Raw genomic sequence first — 21130 nt, forward strand, 5'->3', positions numbered from 1 at the left:
ATCATAACTATTTTTATGCCTAAAAATGCTTGTTATTAAGGTACCGAGAAAAATATCTTTCCATTTTTGGTTAGAAAAACAAGTTTATGAAATTTTTTAAATTTATTTAAAGATTTCGAATTCGATCAAGGCTTGCATTGTATGAAGGCGTCTTTGATATAAAATAACTCACCCCAAGCAAAATTTTTAGACACGCATTTAAATTAATCAAACCTAAAGTGAATACCAAACATAAAATGTTGAAAAAAAAAAACACTTGGTGGCCCTACATTAATAATTTCATGCATGATAACCCAAGTCCAAATTATTTGTAATGATATACACACTTATCCAAAAGGAAAAGAAAAGGGCAAATAACATAAGTCTCGATAGTTTGGAGCTTAATTATATAATTACTGAAAATCTCGACTTTGAATTTATTGAGATACATAATTAGTTTTTGATACATCCAACAAAGATACATTCTTTTTCATTGTAAAAATACATAATTAGCTTTTGCTATATTTTTTTCCGATTTTAGATCTGTCGACATACATAATTAATTTCCAATATATTCAATGAAAATATATAATTAGTTGAAATTTTTATAATTATTTGTAAGATAAATTTATATAAATATAGTAAATTAAGGTGTATGTTTACCTAATTTTATTTTTTTTAAAGGGAGATGACTTTGTTATACAACTTTGCATTTGACTTAGAAGGTGATCATGCTAACAATAGTTGGCACAATAATTTAAAAAAAATCACATATCACGATAAATTAGGTAGCTAATTAATGATTTCAAATTAAAATGCTTCATTGATGGTAACTTATAAATAAATAAAAATCAACATGAAGATATCAAATAAAATCATTAGGAAGAGAAATAAGAACTTCTCTTTTAAAAATAAATGTGGCGCTGCTAATAGTCAAATGGTATTGTTCGATAAAATTTATTTGTATCGAGTGTTTTCATCAAATTAATAAAGTTAACATTAGTATTGAAGAAAAAAAGTGTAGAATATGAGCGCTTTGCATTCATTGATTTGGAAACATCTGAAAAAAATTTATCAAAAAACTCTGAGATTTCAGATTTAAATTAACTATAAAGGAAAAAAAAATGATCGAATTATCTATGCTGATATAAGATAATAGATAATATTTAATAAAATTAATTAAAGTATGAACAAACTAACTCGAACATATTTTAAACACAATTTATGAGGTAGATCAATTAAAGCTCTCATTATGTTGGCAATAATTTTAACTTATACTTAAATCCACATGAAAATATTAATATTTATCTGTTATAGTGGAATCATGTCAACAGATCACAATCCTTCACCAAGTATTTTTCAGATTTCAACTTAGGTATGGGCTAGCACATGATAAACTAATGTGCTAAACAAACCTTCGGAGTCAACATCTTCACTAAGAGAGTTCAAAATAAAAAAAATATAAATAAAAAAATTAGTCGAAAGGGGTTCAAAACGTCTGCCATATATATTTATGAAAAATAATTTTAAGATTGTATAAATAGTATATATAATTTTTTACTACTCCCTCACTATTAGCTAGCTCCGCCCCTGCCCTCTCCCCCCTCCAAAAAAAACAATTAACACATTACCACCACCATCATCATAATAATAATAATTATTATTTTCAAAAAGTAAAAAATGTGAGGTATCGAATTTGAGTCTTGAAAATGTAAGAAAATTCTGATAGAAAGTGTTAAACTTTCTGTTTTAATGAACTTTAGCTTATTTGACGCGATATCAAACTAGTCGAGTCAATAGATTTTAAATCTTTTCAGCAGGAGGCCAAAAGAAAAAAAAAAAAAAAAAACTTGTCTAGACATAATAGCTTGCACCTTTAATTGGTATATATTCATCGTATATACTAATTATATATTAATAATACAATGCATACTAGCCAGTTAAAATTATATATAAATAAAAAACATACAAATTAAAGTTATTTTTTGTTTTGAATTTTTTTTTGAGCAATCGTGTAGTTTAAAAATCCCACCACCCCACAAAAAGAAACTACTAGTATAATAATTCTTTCCTTGTTTTTTTTTCAAAATGAAACAATATTTTATGGTGGGGTGAACTACCCTCCAAAAGAAAATCCATGTGAAAATAATTATTTTTTAAAAAGGAGTGCTTAGTTTCCTCTGTTGCAAATGAAATAGTATCAACAATAATCATGTGTAGTTCTAAATTTTGCAAATAAAATAACTCCATGTTGCTCCCAAATCTCATTAAAAAAAACAATCAAATTCTTACAAATAGGGGTGTTCATGGTTTTGGTTTTTAACCAAATTGAACCGTAATCCAAATCAAACCGATTAAAAAAATTGATATTTGGTTAGGTTTTGAATTTTAAAAATCGATATTAATTTGGTTTGGTTTGATTTTACTCTAAAATAACCGATAAAATAACCAAACCAGACCGATATATATATATATATTATAATTATTTATGTATTATTCATAAATACAATAGAAATATTATTTACATTTTATATTTTAATCATGATTTAACTTTAGTCGTAACACATTAAGTCATTTCTTCATCTAGTTGATAGTACCTTATGAGATTCTAAGTGAATTTCGCACTTTGAATGACAAACGATACTAATTGTGAAAATAATATCTTGTTGTATATTGAAATTTATAACTGAGATTCATTTGACTATAGACAATCATTAATTTTAACTTTCTTTTTGAACCTTGTTGAGCAAGAAGTTTATGTGTTCACCTTTTGGGGGTTTTATCATATCATTCTGTTAAATGTAGTTATAAAATATTATTTTAGAAGCGTTCATATGGTGTTGTTCATAGTTTTGCCGAAGTATAACACTCAATTGACATCTTAGTTTCAAGGTTAAGATACAACACTCGGTTAACACCTCATATGTTAGATTGGATTTTTAATTTTTTTTAATTTTCAACCTTTATCATCAGTTAAAGTTATAAATCGAAAAAATCGAACCAAATCAAACTAAACCGACAACAACCAAACCGACGGTTATTTTTTTGTTTGGTTTGATTTGATTTTAGAAATTTAAAAACCGATTTAGTTGGTTTGGTTATGGTTCTGACCAATAACCGACCCAAACCGACCCATGAACACCCCTACTTACAAACATTACTTTAATTTATAATTAGTAGTAGTAGAAAATTCCGAGATGAATAGGATTTCTTCAATCTTTAACTAGCTTGTTTAAGTTCTGAAAATGAAGAAAATCTTGATAACAAAAGTTTCCTTCTTTAATAATCCTACTTATGAATTTAGACTAGACGGGAAAAACAACTTTCAGTACAAAGCATTATATAAAAGAAATAAAAAAAACTAGAACTTTCGAAGGGTTGTTGTGGGGTAGATGAAATTTCTCCATCTTTAATCAGATCGAAGATTTGAGTCTCGAGAATGAAGAGAATTCTGATAGAGACTATTTCCTTCTTTAATGTTCCACATTCGTGAATTCAGACTAGACGGACCAGTGAATTTTCAATATCAAATCATTATATAATTTAAAAGAAAAAAAAAAGAAAAATTATACTAGTTGCTTTTTTCTTTTTCCATGAAACATTCTATATGATAAACGTTTAGGAACTATCCTTAAAAATATTTTTTCTCCTCATTTATACGACTCACTTTTTTTTTAGTTAATTTTAAAAAATATATATATTTTTATATTTAATAATAAAATATTTATTTAATCCTCAATGAAATGACTAACAACCAGTAACCACACAAACATCCGCGACCACAGGCGGACCTATAGCTAACTTTTTGGTGCTTTGATACCCATTAAATTCGACACAGATTAGATATAATTATAGTAAAAATATATAAAATTTGGTATAAGATTTAAAAAAACACCCAATAATCCAAGAAGATAGATGCGTGCTTTACTTTTCAGAAAAAATATTAAAATTTTGGACGTCAATACATATGTTCGAACCTTCTGAATATCCACGATCCACAAATTCTGAATCCACCACTCTCTCTTGACTTATTTTGAATCACAACTTTAAAAATCTTTCTTTCTTAAATTTCGTGTCAAATGACACGGAGAAATAATCATGCATGTGTAGCTCCAAATTTTCAAATAAAACAACTCCATGTTGCCCCCACATCAAATTTAAAAAATCAAATTCTGACAAACATCACTTTAATTTATTCTCTTATGACTACTTATATATATTACAACAATTTCCCACTATTCTTCTCACCCCAAATAGAGAAAAAAAAATAATAATTCTTACAAAGATGGGAGTTTTATTACTCTCTCTATTCTTGATGTTCTTTGTAAGAACAAATAATTATGTGAATGCCACAAATTATTCTATAGATGCAATTAGCAATATTGGTTGCAATATTTATAGTGGAAAATGGATTTATGATTCTTCATATCCTATGTATGATTTCTCAAAATGTCCATTTATTGATAATCAATTCAATTGCAAGAAGTACAATAGGCCTGATAATTTGTACCTCAAATATAGATGGCAACCTTTCTCATGCAATCTCCCAAGGTAAGAGAACTACTACGTTTTGAGTTATATACACTGACAGTATATTTTTTTTCCGTCTTCTTATATTGTCAGTGTAGTTTAACCTACTATAGTCTATTCTAGCTCTTTAAAAATATTGATGCATGTCAGATTCTCTAAAAATAAGTACATTATTTGAAGGATTTGACGCGAGTGTGTCAATATTTTTGAAGAGTATTCTGAGCAACAAAGATATAGCTAAAGGCAGTGGCGGAGTCAGTTTTTCATTGAGGAGTTCAGAAGTAAATATACGAACTAGCCAGAGGGGGTTCAACATCTCTAATATATTTATACAAACATACTTTTAACTATGTAAAAATAGTATAATTTTTCGGCAAAAGAAGTTCGAATGAACCCCTGAGTGAAAGGTGGCTCCGCCCTTGGCTATAGGATGATTGTTATTTTATCAAGCTATGAGTTTCTATCTCTATTCCAACTAAGTGTGCTCGTGTTTGACTTGATATAGAATTTAAGAAGAAAAAAAAAGATAGTTTTGAATTTATGGTTTTAACTTTAAACATGCTATGATGTTGTGTTGCTATATCTAACTTATGAAAGTATGTCATTAGAAGTTAGATGAAAATTTTAAAATTAAAGAGTCAACTAATAACAAAATGGTGCCATCATAGAATAAAAAGAAGGGGTACGTAATATTTATCATACATATTACGCATAGTTAACTTATACTCCTATATGATTTGACTATATCATTATCTTATTTTTAAATAATCGTGGTGTACGGATAATTTTTCGTGCATCTCGATTAAATTTATGAGATATTTATCATTTTTTATTAGTGGCGGATCTAGGATTTAGGAGTTGTGGGTGTTCGTGAGATTCGAACACATATTGACGTCTAAAGCTTTAAGGAACGCCTTAAAAACCAAAGCACCCAACTCTCTTCTTAGTTTTCTGGGTGCTTTTTTTGGAGCTTATACCAACTGTTATACTTTTTTTTATATAATTATACCTAATCTGCGGTTGAATTTAACGGGGCACCAACGAAATACATATAGGTCCGGTCCACCCTGCCTTCTACCACCAACAAATATTGAATAACTCTATCCATCAAACTCAGGACAGTTGAAAAAAATCTATTAGTATTTTATATTGCTGGGATTTGATCATTAAGCCCTATATATACATATATGTATAAGCATATGTTATATATAAAATTTAAACTAATTGTTTCAAATATTTTACAGGTTCAATGGTTTGTTTTTCTTGGAAAAATACAAAGGGAAGAAAATAATGTTTGTAGGTGACTCATTGAGTTTGAATATGTGGGAGTCATTGGGTTGCATGATTCACTCATCACTACCAAATCCTAAAACTTCACTCACAAAGAAAAATGGAATTGCTGAAATTTTATTCTTGGTAAGTGAAACTTTTATTCTATGCACATGCAAATTGTTTTTATTTATTTGTCTTTTTTTGGTTCAACTTTTTGTACTTTAACTATATATATATATATGTGTATACTTGGAAGGACATGCCTGTTGTTTCATTAAGCATTCAGTACCTTTTCAAATTTTAATCAAAGTTGCTACGACACATTTTAATTTCATAGAGTCCTATTATTTTTCAAAATTTAGTTTAAGCATATTTTTATTATCCTTTTATGCTGACGTGATATCTTTATTATATAAAATAGGATCCATGTCAAAGGTGTCACGTCAGTCACGTCATCTAAAAAGAATGACCAAATACGTTAAAATTTAGTTATAGGGGGTAATAGGACCCTGATGAAGTTGGAGTGTATCGTAGTAAATTTGATCATAATTCAGGGGATACTAGATGATTTACTCTTTCATAAATTAAAAGGTCTCATATATAATAAAGAATATATATGTTCTATATCTTTTATTTTCGACTATCAATATGAATTTTATTCACACAAGCACCCAATAATCTCCTCTCAAACTAAAACTAAGTTACACATAGCCCATCACGGACTTATAAGTTCAACTTAACCCAAATGAGCTTATCAGATACTTATTATGTACCATCCATATCATTCGAGTATTTATGACTGTCAAAACACATACGCTTTATTTTATGTGAATATATCTCCAAGCTATGAATAAATAGAGTAAACTGGGCTGGGCCACACCTCATCGTTCTGCCATTTTCATATTTATCTCCTTGGGGCTTGAACCATTAACTCTGATACCAGTTATAGAAAACAAATAAAAGATAATCTTAACATGGTTTGATATCATTGTCCACTCTCTGCAAAGTTCATACGATTTTTTCCAAAAACCTCAAACTTTTAATAGTCGGCATCTGTATATAGTGTATACTGTATACTATTTGTATATTCACTGGACGCTTATAAATATTTTTTATCGACCGATCAAATGCATAATCTTATCAATTATTAAACTTCATCTTGCAATGATGCATATATAACAGGACTATGGAGTTAGATTGTTGATGTATATATCATACTAAACTTCCTATTTCATATGTATAATTAGTGTATAATATATGCTTATTCAACCCAATTATTATTATTTTTGATCGAGAAGTCAAATGCGTAATCATTTGTCAATTATTAAACTTCATCTTGCAATGATGCATATATAACAGAACTATGGAGTTAGATTGTTGATGTATATATCTTACTAAACTTCCTATTTCATATGTATAATTAGTGTATAATATATGTATATTCGACCCGATGACTTCATATTGGAATGATGTATATCGTACTAAACTTCCTATTTCATATGTATAATTAATCTAAAATATATGTATATTCGACCCAATGACTTCATATTGCAATGATGTATATCGTACTAAACTTCCCATTTCATATGTATAATTAGTGTATAATATATGTATATTCGACCCGATAACTTCATATTGAACTTCAATATTGCAATGATGTGTATATTATAACACAGGATTATGGAGTTAGTTTGTTAATGTATCGTACTCCATTCTTGGTGGACATGGTGAAAGAAAATATTGGCACTATTTTGAAGTTGGATTCCATTAGTGATGGCAATGCTTGGAAAGGAATGGATGTATTGATATTCAACTCATGGCATTGGTGGATTCACACTGGCATTTCTCAACCGTATGTATAACAACGTTGTTTGTCTGAATATTTTTTTTTTATTGCTATAACGAAATAATGTTATAATCAACAATAACAACATTCCCAGTGTATTCTCACAAATTAGGGTCTGGGGAGGGTAAAGTGTAGGCAGTTCGTATCACTACCTCAGATGAAGTAGAGAAGTTGTTTCTGATAGATCCTGGCTCAGAACAAACACCAATATAACAAACATAAAACATAAAAACATACAACCGGATGATACAAGAAAAAAGACCCTCATAGATTAATATTATAAACTATCTATCTGAAATCACCAACAACACCAAAACACCACGAACAAGAAACTACAAGACACATGTATAACACAATGACTACAGGCATAACTATCCACAAAGCCCTCTTCCGTACTAGTAAGGCCGAACTCCTACCCCTAACCCTCAACCCTAATCCGCGTCCTCCACGCCTTCCTAAAAAATACTGTTATAATAATGGCTATATATAATATAAAAATTAAGTCCAAAAGAACTTGTTTATTTTAAGAAAATGTTGCTATAAAAGAAAGTTGTTATAAAGAGGTTAACTGTTGAAATCAATGAAATTACACAACTCTATTGAAAATCGACGCTGGAATAATTGAATATTGTGTATATGAGTGAAAAATTAACTCATGAAATCATAAATATTTATGTGGTGCGTCCATGGTTCAAAAAACTTATGCAAATAATACTTTAGTAACATTAAAACATTATTCTTACCAGGAAAGAGAAAGTTTATATAGCTAATCAACTGAGTTGCTAAGATTTTTCTTAAACTATATCTGAGGTAGTGGTATGATCTGCGTACACTCTACCCTCGCCAAACTCCACTATGTGAGAATATACTGAGTATATTGTTGTTCTTATATTATAAAGATTTACAAAATATCAAGTAGATATGTACATCTTATAAAATATACAATTTAAATAAATTATTAGAGAACAACAAAAAGAAATAAGAACTTGATTAGAATATATTGGCAAATTTATTTATCTTGACTCAATTCATTTTAACTCAATCATTAGCTTGATTGTTTAGAGAAAAGCATCTAGTACCTTCCGAATTATGACAAAAAATTTTATGACACACTTCAACTTCACGGGGATCCTATTACTCCCTAACCAAATTTTAGCGTATTTTTTTCAGTCTTTTTAGCTGACGTGACACTTTTTGTCAACCTTTTTAGCAGACATGACACCTTTGACGCATACCCATTTTATGAATAAAGGTGTCATATCAACACAAAAGGGTAACAAAAATACGGTAAAATTGAGTCCGGGGTAATAACACCCCTGTGAAGTTGGAGTATGTCATAGCAACTTTGGCCATAGTTTGGAGGGATATAAAGGGAGGAATACTGGATGCTTATCTCGATTATTTACTAACTCAATTACTTTCAATTTTTGATATGTATAAATTTGACTCAATTTGACACTCCTACTTATATATGTATGTTATTATAGGTGGGATTATATACAAGAAGGGAGCCAAATTGTGAAAGACATGAATCGTTTGGTTGCTTTCAACAAAGGAATGAACACATGGGCTAGATGGGTTAGTAAAAATATTGACCCATCTAAAACTAAAGTTTTCTTCCAAGGAATTTCACCCACTCACTATCAGTAAGAAATTGAATTCTTCATTCATTCTTGAGTTTATATTTATTTTTGTGCATTGATAATATTAGTGACGGGATCAGAATTTTCATTGGAGAGGAAGCAGGGGTTGGGGATTTCAGAAATAAATATATGAACTAATCGAAGAGGATTCAACAACTACTATATATACTGATCAGAGTTATTTTAACTGGTAAAGTTGCTGGCATATGACCAGAAGTCCACAGGTTTAAATCACTTCTTGCAAAAATGCAACATAAGACTGCAAAATAGATCCTTACAGTCCGCCCTTCCTTAAATCATGCGCATGGTAAAAACTTTAGAGTTTAGTGCATTAAATAATAAGGCAAACAACATAAATCCCGATTGTTTGGGCTTAATCACAGAAAATTCCGACATTTTGCATAGTTACTGAAAATCTCGATTTATATATGTTGAGATACATAATTAGCTCTCGATACATCCAACGAAGATCCATTTTTTCCTTTGTAAAGATACGTAATTAGCTCTCGATACATTTTTTTCGATTCTGGGTCTGACGAGATACATAATTAGCTCCCGATACATCGAATGAAGATACATAATTAGTTAAATTTTCATAATTACTTTATAAGGGTGAAAATTTGTATAAATATAATAAGTAAGGTGTATGTTTTATGTTATATTTTTCCTAAATAAAACTAAAATAATGTCCTCATGTGGTGAAAATTTCAGGGGCAAGGATTGGAATGAACCATCAAAATCATGCAAAGTAGAAACCCAACCCTTTTTGGACACAAAGTATCCAGGAGGGACACCACAAGAAGCAATTGTGGTGAACAAAGTAATGAAAAAAGTTAAAAACAAAGCCTATTTGTTGAACATAACAACACTTTCACAATATAGAAAAGATGCACATCCAGGATTTTATAGTGATACACATGGATCAGATTGTAGTCATTGGTGTCTTCCTGGTTTGCCTGATACTTGGAACCTTCTTCTTTATACATCTCTCATAAGTTAGAAATCGCGGCGACCAACGATTTTGAAAGTGTTGTCACGAAAAGAAAGATGAACTAAAAGTGCTACATAATAATCTTGTCACTAAAGTTTGTGTAAAATGTTACTTCCCATATTGAAATTTCTCTTCAAGTCGTCACACAAAGTTTCATTTCTCGTAGTGTATGTGACATTATTTTATTTAATTAGGAGAAAAGTAAGTGTTATGTTGATTAGGTATTTCATTGAGTGAGAAAATAAGAAGGTTGATATTTGAATTGTAAAGTGTGTATAACATCTTTAAGGCATGAAAGGATGCCTTAGTTCATGTTGTAAGATAAATTAGCAATCTAATATTTTCTCAAATAAAAAAAATATAAAGTTATTTCGATCAGTATCTCATTATTTTTCATGAACATTTAATTTGCCTCAACTAATTTTTCTTGCTTATAATAGGTTGATTTACAACGCAGCGGTGAAAATAAGAATTTTTGTGAACGCTCCAAAAATATCGTCACAAAAAATAATAGTTCTAGTGATGATCTTTAAAGTCGCCATGGAAATTAACATATCATATGCCTTTAGGTGTTCGATGAATAAATTTCAACAACACAATTATTTTTAGCGCTCTTTCTATCGATAAAAATAAAATTATATAATGTTTCTATAGCGATAAAATCGTCACGAAAAGTCTCATTTTGTATGGGAGTGACAATTGCTTATTGCTATGATGATAGATTTTTCTACGTCATGGAGATGTATTATTAGAAAATTTAATATTTATTTATTCACATTTTAAAAAAGTTCAAGCAATCTATCAAAGAACAAAAAAGACAAAAAGTTTCTTGAAATATTGGCAAATTCAATAGAGTGATAATTTGATCTCTCAAAAAACACAGAAGATAAAACATACAGCATGTAATAATAACAATATATCGAGTGAAATTTCATAAATGAGAGGTGAGAAAGATAGAATGTATATAAAGTTTATCAGTATCTCATGCTCGTAAAGGTAAAAAGACAGTTTCTAAATTATTCTCAACTTAAATACAATAAATTCAGATATAACTTTTTTTAAAAAAATTCTATAGAATTGCGATCCGGCTGGTTATGTTGTATGAAGCGGAGTGTTGGTCAGTTAAGAGTTCTCATATCCAAAAGTTGAAGGTGGCGGAAATGAGGATGTTGCGATGGATGTGTGGTCTTACAAGGACGGACAAGGTTAGAAATGAGATTATTCGGGAGAAGGCGAGAGTGGTATCGGTGGAGGATAAAATGCGGAAAGTGAGGTTTGTTAATAGAACTTTATTGAAGGGAAGAAAGGCTAAGGTTTACAATATAATCTGAAAAGCATAAAACTAACTAAAACAAGAGTAGGCTATATATACATAGCCAATAACCTAAAGGTCCATAAACTAAAGGCCCAATAACATATGGGCTAACATCCCCCCTCAAACTCACAATGCAACAGCAATAAGCATTGAGAGTTTGTCACACAAAAAACGAAATCGAGATGCCGACTGAGCCTTCGTAAAAAGGTCAGCAATCTGCAAAGACGATGGAACAAAAGGAAGCGATATGGTCCCGAGCTGTAAATGATGACGGGTGAAGTGACAATCAATCTCAATGTGCTTCGTACGCTCATGGAAGACAGAATTCTTTGCAATTTGTACCGCACTTTTGTTATCACAATGCAGGGGAGTAGGCATAGAAATGTGAACCCCCATATCTGCAAGAAGCCAACGTAACCAAATAATCTCACATGTAGTCACAGCCATAGCACGATACTCAGCCTCCGTGGAAGATCTAGAGACAACATCTTGTTTCTTGCTCTTCCACGAGATTAAAGAGTCTCCAAGAAACACACAAAAACCAGTGGTGGATTTACGATCATTGCGATCTCCATCCCAATCAGCGTCACTATAGGCTCGCAACTCGAGAGATGACGTCGAGGGAAACAAGAGATTCTGAAACTGAGTGCCACGAAGATACCTTAGAATACGAAGTACAGCTCCCCAGTGCACAGAAGTAGGAGCAGTAACAAACTGGCTAACAACATGAACTGCATGTGCTATATCTGGACGAGTAACCGTAAGGTAAACCAAACTACCCACAATAGTCCGATAAAGACTCGGATCTGATAATGGAACACCATCACTAGGAGAGTAACGTGCATTGATTTCAAGGGGAGTATCTACAGTCCTGTTGTCAGAAAGACGCGCCCGTGTAAACAAGTCAGATATATACTTAGTCTGAGAAAGAAGATACCCTTTCTTAGACTGAGCCACCTCAATACCCAGAAAATAACGCAGCAAGCCCAAGTCCTTCATTGCAAATCGATGAGCCAAATCATGCTTCAATAACTCAATACCACTATGATCATCACCAGTAATAATCATATCATCTACATATAAGGACAATAGAATTCGCCCTGCACTTGTACATCTAACAAACAATGCTGAATCATGGTTACTCGGGACAAATCCAAGGGAAGTAATAACAGTGGAGAATTTCTCAAACCAAGCACGAGGGGCTTGTTTGAGACCATATAAAGCTTTTCGAAGCCGACAAACTTCACCTGGCTGGTGGGCAATACCTGGGGGAGGAGTCATATAAACTTCCGCGTGGAGATCACCATTCAAAAAAGCATTCTTGACATCCATTTGAAATATCTTCCACTGTCGAACGGATGCAACAGCAATCATAGTGCGAACAGTCGTCATCTTTGCTACGGGGGAAAAAGTCTCCTCATAATCCATACCATATTGTTGTGAATACCCTTTTGCCACAAGTCTTGCCTTGTATCGCTCAACAGACCCATCAGATTTTGTTTTTATCTTATACACCCATCGACAACCAATCGCATGCTTACCAGGTGGGAGAGTAACCAAATCCCATGTATGTGTATGATGAAGAGCAGCAAGTTCCTCGGCCATAGCATTCTGCCAAAGAGGATCAGACACAGCCTCTCTATACGACTCAGGTTCAGACAAATGATGTATGTTTGCAATAAAGGAAGCAAATGAGGCTGAATATGTAGAATAGTGAAAATCTGGCAGTTTGGTGGACTTACAAGGTCGAGTAGACCTCCTCAGAGGTGGTGGGTCTCCAGTCTCAACAGTCGAAGGAGCAAACTCAGGCACAGGCGAGGCTGAAGCACTATCAGGTGGCACACCAGATGGCATGGATGAATCCGGAACTGGAACCTCTATGTCAATCCCAAAGGGATCAATAAGCCGAATATCTGACTTTGTCACATCATGGGTTTTAGCTGGAATGGAATAAAAAGGAATATGTTCCAAAAAAGTGACATGTCGTGAAACATATAATTTCTGACTTACAGGATCATAGCAACGATATCCTTTTTGTCCAATACCATACCCCAAAAACACACATATAGCTGATTTTGACCCTAACTTATTTCGTTCAACATGAGGACGAAGAACAAAGCAAGTACATCCAAAAACTCGTAATGCAGAATAATTCGGCGGGTGACCATATAGTTTCTCAAACGGAGACATCCCTGAAGTCAATGCAGTAGGAATACGATTAATCACATATACAGCAGTTAGAACTGCTTCTCCCCAAAAAATACTAGGAACCTCTGCAGACAAAAGTAAAGAGCGTGCTGTCTCAACAATATGACGATGTTTTCTTTCTGCCAGACCGTTCTGCTCAGGAGTGTCGGTACAAGATGACTGGTGTATGGTACCATCAGAGGCAAGTAACTGAGTGAAGTCATTAGAGGTATATTCACCCCCTAAGTCACACCTGAAACACTTTATCACAGCCGAATGTTGTGTTTTAACAAGGGCTCTAAAGTTGTTGTAAATGCCAAAGAAATCAGATCTGCGTTTCATAAGATACACCCAGGTATAACGAGTATAGTCATCTATAAACGAAACATAATAGGTCGATCCACCCTTAGTGGATACTGGCACTGGTCCCCATACATCAGAATGAATAATATCAAAAGGAGCAACAGAATAAGACACACTTTTATTAAACGGTAAGGCAGAAAATTTTGCCAGTTTACAACCACTACAATCTGAAATATCACTAGTGTTCACATGACCCAAAGCACCACTAGAGACCAAAAAACGTAAACGTGAAACTGACACATGTCCTAATCTGGAATGCCAAAGATAAAACTGAGAAGACAAAGGACTCAAACGAAAAGAAGATAAATCTATGCTAGAGGCAGCAACTACAGACACTTTGAGATTCTCCAAGACATAGAGTTCCCCCAACCTACGGCCGGTCCCAATCACCCTCTGAGTGTGTTGGTCCTGTATAACACAAACAGAATCAGAAAAAAACACCCAATTACCAGCCTTACACAACTGACTGACCGAAACAAGATTTAAAGCAAGTTTGGGAATGTAATAAACATCAGAGAGGACAATGTGAGGGGTAGTAACAGAACCAACACCCTCGACTGACATAGGTACAGCACTTGCGGACATAACAGAGATTGGTGAAATGGGTGACAAAGAACCAAACGATGACAAATGAGGGGACATGTGATGAGACGCACCAGAATCCAATATCCACAAGGAGGAAGGAATACCTGAGGTACTAGAAGAAACTGAACCCGAATGAGACATAGATGCTGACATGGCCGTAGGATTAGAAACGAAGAACTGTCTGAACTGTTCGAAAACCTGGGGATCCAACGCAGAAGGTGGCATAGTGCTAACAGACTCAACATCTACAGATGGTGCAGCAGCAGCGAACTGTGGAGGACGAGATGACCACGGAGGAGCACCAGATGGGCGTGACGGATACTTTTGCTGCCCATATTTCTGTTGCTGCCCAGATTGAGGCTGTTTGACCTTGTTAAGTAACAACGGACACTGAGCCTTCCAATGATTTTTCTGTTTGCAGAATGCACACTCATCAAATGCAACTTTAGGAGATTGTCGAGTCTGAGTACGTGGTGGCCTAGACTGATCAGTTGAAGCAGCAAACACGATAGGAGTAGTAGTTACTTTAGACCCTTTATCCACTTGAGACTTGATACGAGTCTCCTCTGTAATCAGTTCATGAAACACAGAATCAACAGTAGGGAGGGAAGATCGATGAAGGATTGTTCCACGTAGGCCCTCAAAGTCAGAACGTAGTGCCATCAAAAACTGAACCAAGCGTTGCTCTTCCCGTCTAGCAATGTACGGCCCAAAACCTTTTAACTCTGCAGATTCAGTAAGTGCCAATTGATCCCACAAATCCGACATGGCAGCATAAAAATCTTGAATACTGAGATCATGCTGTTGAAGAGCACGGATATCATACTCCAACTGGTACTGCTTAGCAAAATTAGACTGAGTGTACAGTCTTTCCAAATGATCCCAGACCTCCTTTGCTGAGTCATACTTAGCCAATTGCATACCAATTGACTGAGTTACAGAATTGTTGATCCAAGTGATAATCTTGGAGTTATTAGTTTCCCATAAGTCCACCAACAAATCAAAATTTTCAGTTTTATCATCGATAGGTCTTGGTTTTACTCCAGTGATATAACCCCACATATTCTTCCCATGAAGAAAATTCTTCATGACATAACTCCAATATGCATAGTTCTTACCATCTAATTGAGTACTAATGGACTGGAGAGAATCATCCTTTCCAGTCATTGTAAACACAGCAACACACAAACAATTCAAAAAAACAAAAAGATGCAAAACCCTAGGTTGAACAATTCCGAACGAACAACAATGGCAGCAAGCAAAAGAATGAAAGACGAACAATACCAGACAGCAAACGAAGACAGCAACGAATCAATCCAACCAAAAAACCCAACGAAAATAGCAAACGAATACAGCAGCACCTCAAAAAAATTCGGGGCTCCGCCCCGAACCCCGGACGGGGGCGCGCTGCCCCCCGTACCCCCCAGCGAACTCACCGCGGAGTTCGATCCGCGCAGTAGGTGCCTACTACAAAATCTTCAACCAACAAATCAAAGGACATGGATCGAACTAGCTTTGATACCATGTTAATAGAACTTTATTGAAGGGAAGAAAGGCTAAGGTTTACAATATAATCTGAAAAGCATAAAACTAACTAAAACAAGAGTAGGCTATATATACATAGCCAATAACCTAAAGGTCCATAAACTAAAGGCCCAATAACATATGGGCTAACAAGGTTGAGATGGTTTGGTCATGTGATGAGGAGGGGCACGGATGCCCCAGTTCGTAGATGTGAGAGGCTGGCGTTAGATGGTTTCAAACGAGGAAGGGGTAGACCGGAAAAATACTGGAGAGAAGTGATTAGACGTGACATGGAGCAGTTACAGCTCACTGAAGACATGACCCTGGATAGAAAGGTTTGGAGGAAGAACACTAGGATAGAGGGATAAGGTGGGTGTTTGAATCGTAGTCAATAGTTGGGTTTTGTTTGGTAATGTACTTTATTTTTGTGATTGTCGTATCTATATTAGTTTTATCACGTTTCTTGCTTAGGAAGTTCTGGTTTATTGTCCTGTGTCTTGAGCCGGGGATCTCTTAGAAACAATCTCTCTACTTCTTTAGAGGTAGTGGTATGAATTGCGTACATTCTACCCTTCCAAAATCTCACTAGGTGGGAATATACTGAGTTTGTTGTTGTTGTATAACAACTAACAGATAAATGACAGAATCTAACCAAAATTTTAAAATAATATAATAATTAAAATATAATAAATAATAAAAATAATAGTAATAAATATCACAAACAACGACTACCAAACCCTTCTAAATAAAACTCACGCACCAAAGCCCAAAGCAAAAGTAAAGATAACAGTTTCTGATAGGCAAATTAACTGAGTGACACGTTTGTAAGGTAATGGCTGACTAATGTAGTTTCTCTAAACTCACCATATTCCACCACGTGGCATTACATAAAACTCAACACTCATCACCAATTGAACCACTTGTCAAAAACCTACACCCTCTCTACGTCTCTTTATATAGCCCCCCTCACTATGTGTCACCCTCTCATCAGTCACATTTCACCCACACACACACTAAGCTAAAACAAACAAACAAACAAAACAAGTTGATCAAAAGTTTGGTACTTTTGTTGTTGCTACAACCAATGGCTTCAGAACAAGCAAGAAGAAAAGATCAGAACATTATTGATGAACAACATGAAGTACATATCAAGAAAACAAGTGACCCCAAAAGGGGTGGCACCACTGCTGCTGTCAAAGTACAAGTTGGTATTGGTCCTGGTGCAGTTCATGTCACAAATGTTGATGATAAACATTCATATGGTCATCAGCAGCAGCAGCAAAAGAAACAACAACATGGTATTGAAGAGAGGCCAGGGGGTGTCAAGTTTGAAGTGCATAGCCAGAGACAACATGGTTCAGATGATACAAAGCACAAAAGCACAATGGAGAAGTCTACAGAAGGGGCATTGGGTTCGGCAGGTTAGAGGCGGATTCAAGATTTAAATTTGTCTAATAGGCATTATAAATAGTCTTGTGGTTGTCTTTGTTTTCTGTATTAGCTAGCGGTGTGTTATCCCATTTTGTGTGTGGTTGTAATACTGTTATCTGTTCTGAACTGGGGTTTATCGGAAATAGCCTTTTTACTTCATTTGAAGCAGTGGTATAATCTGCATACACGTTACACTTCTCAGACTTCATTATGCGGGAATATATTGGGTATGTTGTTGTTGTAGGCTAATATAAATACTCTATTTGCATTGTTAGATTCTTGTACTTGTATCATTTTTGACATCCAACCCCTATTTCATAGGTTCTTATTTAGATATATATATATACAAATCTTAGCCATCTAAGTAAATGTGACACTCTACTTTTTATACTTACTAAATTCCAGATCTATGTTCAAAACTTAATGTGTGTAGTACTACTCTTGAATCTGTGTCTGGTGCAGGTGCTTATACAACAGCAAAAGGCGGACAAGCCAAAGACAGTATGACACATGGTGTTCAAAGTGGATATGACTATGTTGCTGATAAGGCTGGAGGTGCAAAAAACACAGCCCTCCAGAAAGGTCAGCAAACATATGATACAACTAAAGATATCCTTTCAAGCACAGGACAAAATGTAGGTCAATCGGCTCAACAGGCTAAAGATTATGCGAAAAACACAGCACTTGACAAGGGTCATCAAGGTTATACTGCTACTACAGACACCCTTTCAAGTGCTAGACAAAGTGCAGCTCAATCAGCAAAGAAGGCTAAAGATTATGCCAAGGACACAACACTTGACAAGGGTCAACAAGCTTATGCTGCAACTACAGACGCCCTTTCAGGTGCTGGACAAACTGTAGCTCAGTCAGCGAAGAAGGCTAAAGATTATGCCAAGGACACTACACTTGAGAAGGGTCAACAAGCTTATGCTGCAACTACTGATACCCTTTCGAGTGCTGGACAAACTGCAGCTCAGTCAGCAAAGAAGGCTAAAGACAGAGCTACTGATACCCTTACAAGTGCTGGACAAAGTGCAGCTCAATCAGCAAAGAAGGCAAAAGATTATGCTAAGGACACAATACTTGAGAAGGGTCAGCAAGCTTATGCAGCTACTACAGACACCCTTTCAGGGGCTGGACAAACTGTAGCTCAATCAGCAAAGAAAGCTAAAGATTATGCCATGGAGACTAAAGAATCGGCTTTCGAGAAGGGTCAGCAAGCTTATGGTGCTACTGCAGACACCCTTTCAAGTGCTGGACAAACTGCAGCTCAATCAGCAAAGAGTGCTAAAGACACAGCTTTGGAGAAGGGTCAGCGAGCTTATGCAGCTACTACTGATACCCTTTCGAGTGCTGGAGAAACTACAGTTCAGTCAACAAAGAATGCAGCAGGTTATGTGGGGCAGAAAGCAGCAGAAGCGAAAGATGTCACTTTAGAAACGGGCAAAGGGGCATTAGGATATGCAGGAGAAGTGGCCGCGACTGCGAAGGACAAAGCTGCAGTGGCTGGTTGGGGAGCTGCACATTATACAGTAGAGAAAACTGCAGAGGCCACAAAAGCTGTAGTTGGTGTTGCTTCTAATGTTGCAGGGTATACCGGGGAAAAGGCGGTCGCCGCCAAGGATGCAGTTGCTGGCGCTGGAATGAACGTCGTCGGGTATGCAGAGAACAAGTTGGCTAATGCAAAGGACTATGTGGTTTCAACTGAAGAAAGTGCAGCAGAGTATGCAGCTAGGAAGAAAGCTGAAGCTGAGAGGGAATTAGAAGCTAAGAGATCATATGACTTCAAGGTAAAAACATAATAATTGATTCCTTTATTATTACTCAGATTAGATATTTCTATGTTTAGATTAAAGAATAACTATGTTAAATAATAAAAGAATTGATTACACTATGTTAGATAATGTATGTCTATCGGAAATAGCGTCCCTGTCTCACTAAGGCAAGGTAAAGTGTGTGTGCATCCTACCCTGACCCAGACCCTACTTGTGGGATTAACATTGGGTATGTTGTGGTGTTATTGTTCTTGATTGTACGTCGATTGGAAAGATTTGAAAGAGACTGATCAGGAGGTAAAGTTCTAGATTCTAAGTGAAGGAAAGTCTTGGAGTAACTGGTAAAGTTGTTGTTATTTAACTAGGAGGTCACGGGTTCAAGTCTGGGAAATAGCCTCTTGCAGAAATGCAAGGTAAGGCTGCGTACAATACACCCTTGTGGTGAGGTCATTCCCCGGACCCTGTGCATAGCGGGAGCTTTAGTTATTGATGAGTGCTACCACAGGTGTGGCTTAGTTGAGATCGGAAGAGGAGGAGATTTCCAACTCTTTCCAAGAAGTGTTTTTTACACCTTCACGCCAAGCAAGGTTCTACACAAGTATGGAAGACCAGACATTTCTGAATGCTACCATTGGTGTGCTTAGTTTTCCTTTAGAGAGGTTCCGACTATCTTCCAGAAACGTCTTCACACGCATCTAAACCAAGTGCCGTTCTTATTGGTTCTCTGGATAGTACTGTCATTGTCATTCTGTGTCTTTTAACACAGTAATGTTAAAACGGATTGATTTCAATGGAACTTCAACCATGCCATGGCCTTTAAATCTTTGCAGGAAGAATCTGGAGGCGGATTTATTACCGAGAAAAAGAAGGAAACAAAACGGGAAGAAGACGAAGGAATTGACATTTTTCAAGATTTCGAATCAGTAGCAGAAGAGGAAGAGGGAAACAAACCGCAGCAACAGAAGCAAGGAGGAGGACTGTTGAAAGCCATTGGTGAAACTATAGTGGAAATAGGCAAGACAGCCACAGATCTTATAGCTGGACGTGGACATGGACATGTAGAATCAGGTGGCATGGTGAAGAAAGAAGATCAGTCACAATAGAACTTTGAGCAGTTTTAGCAAATCTTACTTGTTTTTTGCTCTTTTTCCACGTGTACATGGGATGCTTTGTGCACCGGGATGTGTTTTTTTTTTTGCTTTATTCCAAGGTCAGTTTTTAGGGGGCCTAATATTTAAGGGCCCTGAAACTTGTTTTTGTGATTGCTCCACTTTTTTTCTTTTAGGAGTGATGTTTAGCTAGAGTATGAACCCTCTTTTGTAGTCCTGTAATATGCCTAGCAGAGGACACATTCTTCTGCCAGCAAAGACAGATCAATAGGTATCCTTTTTTTGTTTTTGAAACATCAAAAGCTTGTTCAAGCTCAACAATGATAGCATGTTACTTGTGGTCATAAGGAAAACCTCCTCCGGCGCTTTATCATATATATGCTTTGTTAGAGCGGGTAAAAGGTTTCACATTGATTGGGGAATAGATTGGTGGCTTCCTTATATCGGACTTGGACCATTCTTACCTTATAAATTAGCTTTTGAAGTTGAGTTAAGATCAGGTGTCATATCTTAACATGGTATTAGAGCATACAGAAGTAGTTTTGGGATCGAATCTCATCGTCACGTGCTTGTTTTCTCT

General features: G+C 35.0%; 2 protein-coding genes across 3 annotated transcripts; both read left to right on the plus strand.

Moving 5' to 3' along the window:
* The first annotated feature begins 4137 nt into the window (after window positions 1-4137).
* LOC107845279 (protein trichome birefringence-like 39) lies at window positions 4138-10636 on the plus strand. Its single transcript, XM_016689508.2, has 5 exons — window positions 4138-4530; window positions 5754-5925; window positions 7458-7633; window positions 9115-9273; window positions 9982-10636. The coding sequence occupies exons 1-5, from the start codon at window positions 4265-4267 to the stop codon at window positions 10268-10270; spliced, it is 1062 nt and encodes a 353-aa protein (XP_016544994.2). The 5' UTR covers window positions 4138-4264; the 3' UTR covers window positions 10271-10636.
* LOC107845520 (seed biotin-containing protein SBP65) lies at window positions 9982-20840 on the plus strand. Of its 2 annotated transcripts, none has more exons than XM_047398456.1 (3): window positions 9982-11534; window positions 16390-19456; window positions 20272-20840. In XM_047398456.1, the coding sequence occupies exons 2-3, from the start codon at window positions 18170-18172 to the stop codon at window positions 20542-20544; spliced, it is 1560 nt and encodes a 519-aa protein (XP_047254412.1). In that variant the 5' UTR covers window positions 9982-11534; window positions 16390-18169; the 3' UTR covers window positions 20545-20840. The 2 variants fall into 2 exon arrangements, with proteins under 2 accessions (XP_047254412.1, XP_016545370.1); XM_016689884.2 differs by lacking the exon at window positions 9982-11534 and having other exon boundaries at window positions 16836-17656; window positions 18129-19456.
* The last annotated feature ends 290 nt before the right edge of the window (window positions 20841-21130 follow it).

The sequence above is a fragment of the Capsicum annuum genome, chromosome 10 (assembly GCF_002878395.1).
Source record: "Capsicum annuum cultivar UCD-10X-F1 chromosome 10, UCD10Xv1.1, whole genome shotgun sequence".
Taxonomy (NCBI): Eukaryota; Viridiplantae; Streptophyta; class Magnoliopsida; order Solanales; family Solanaceae; genus Capsicum; species Capsicum annuum.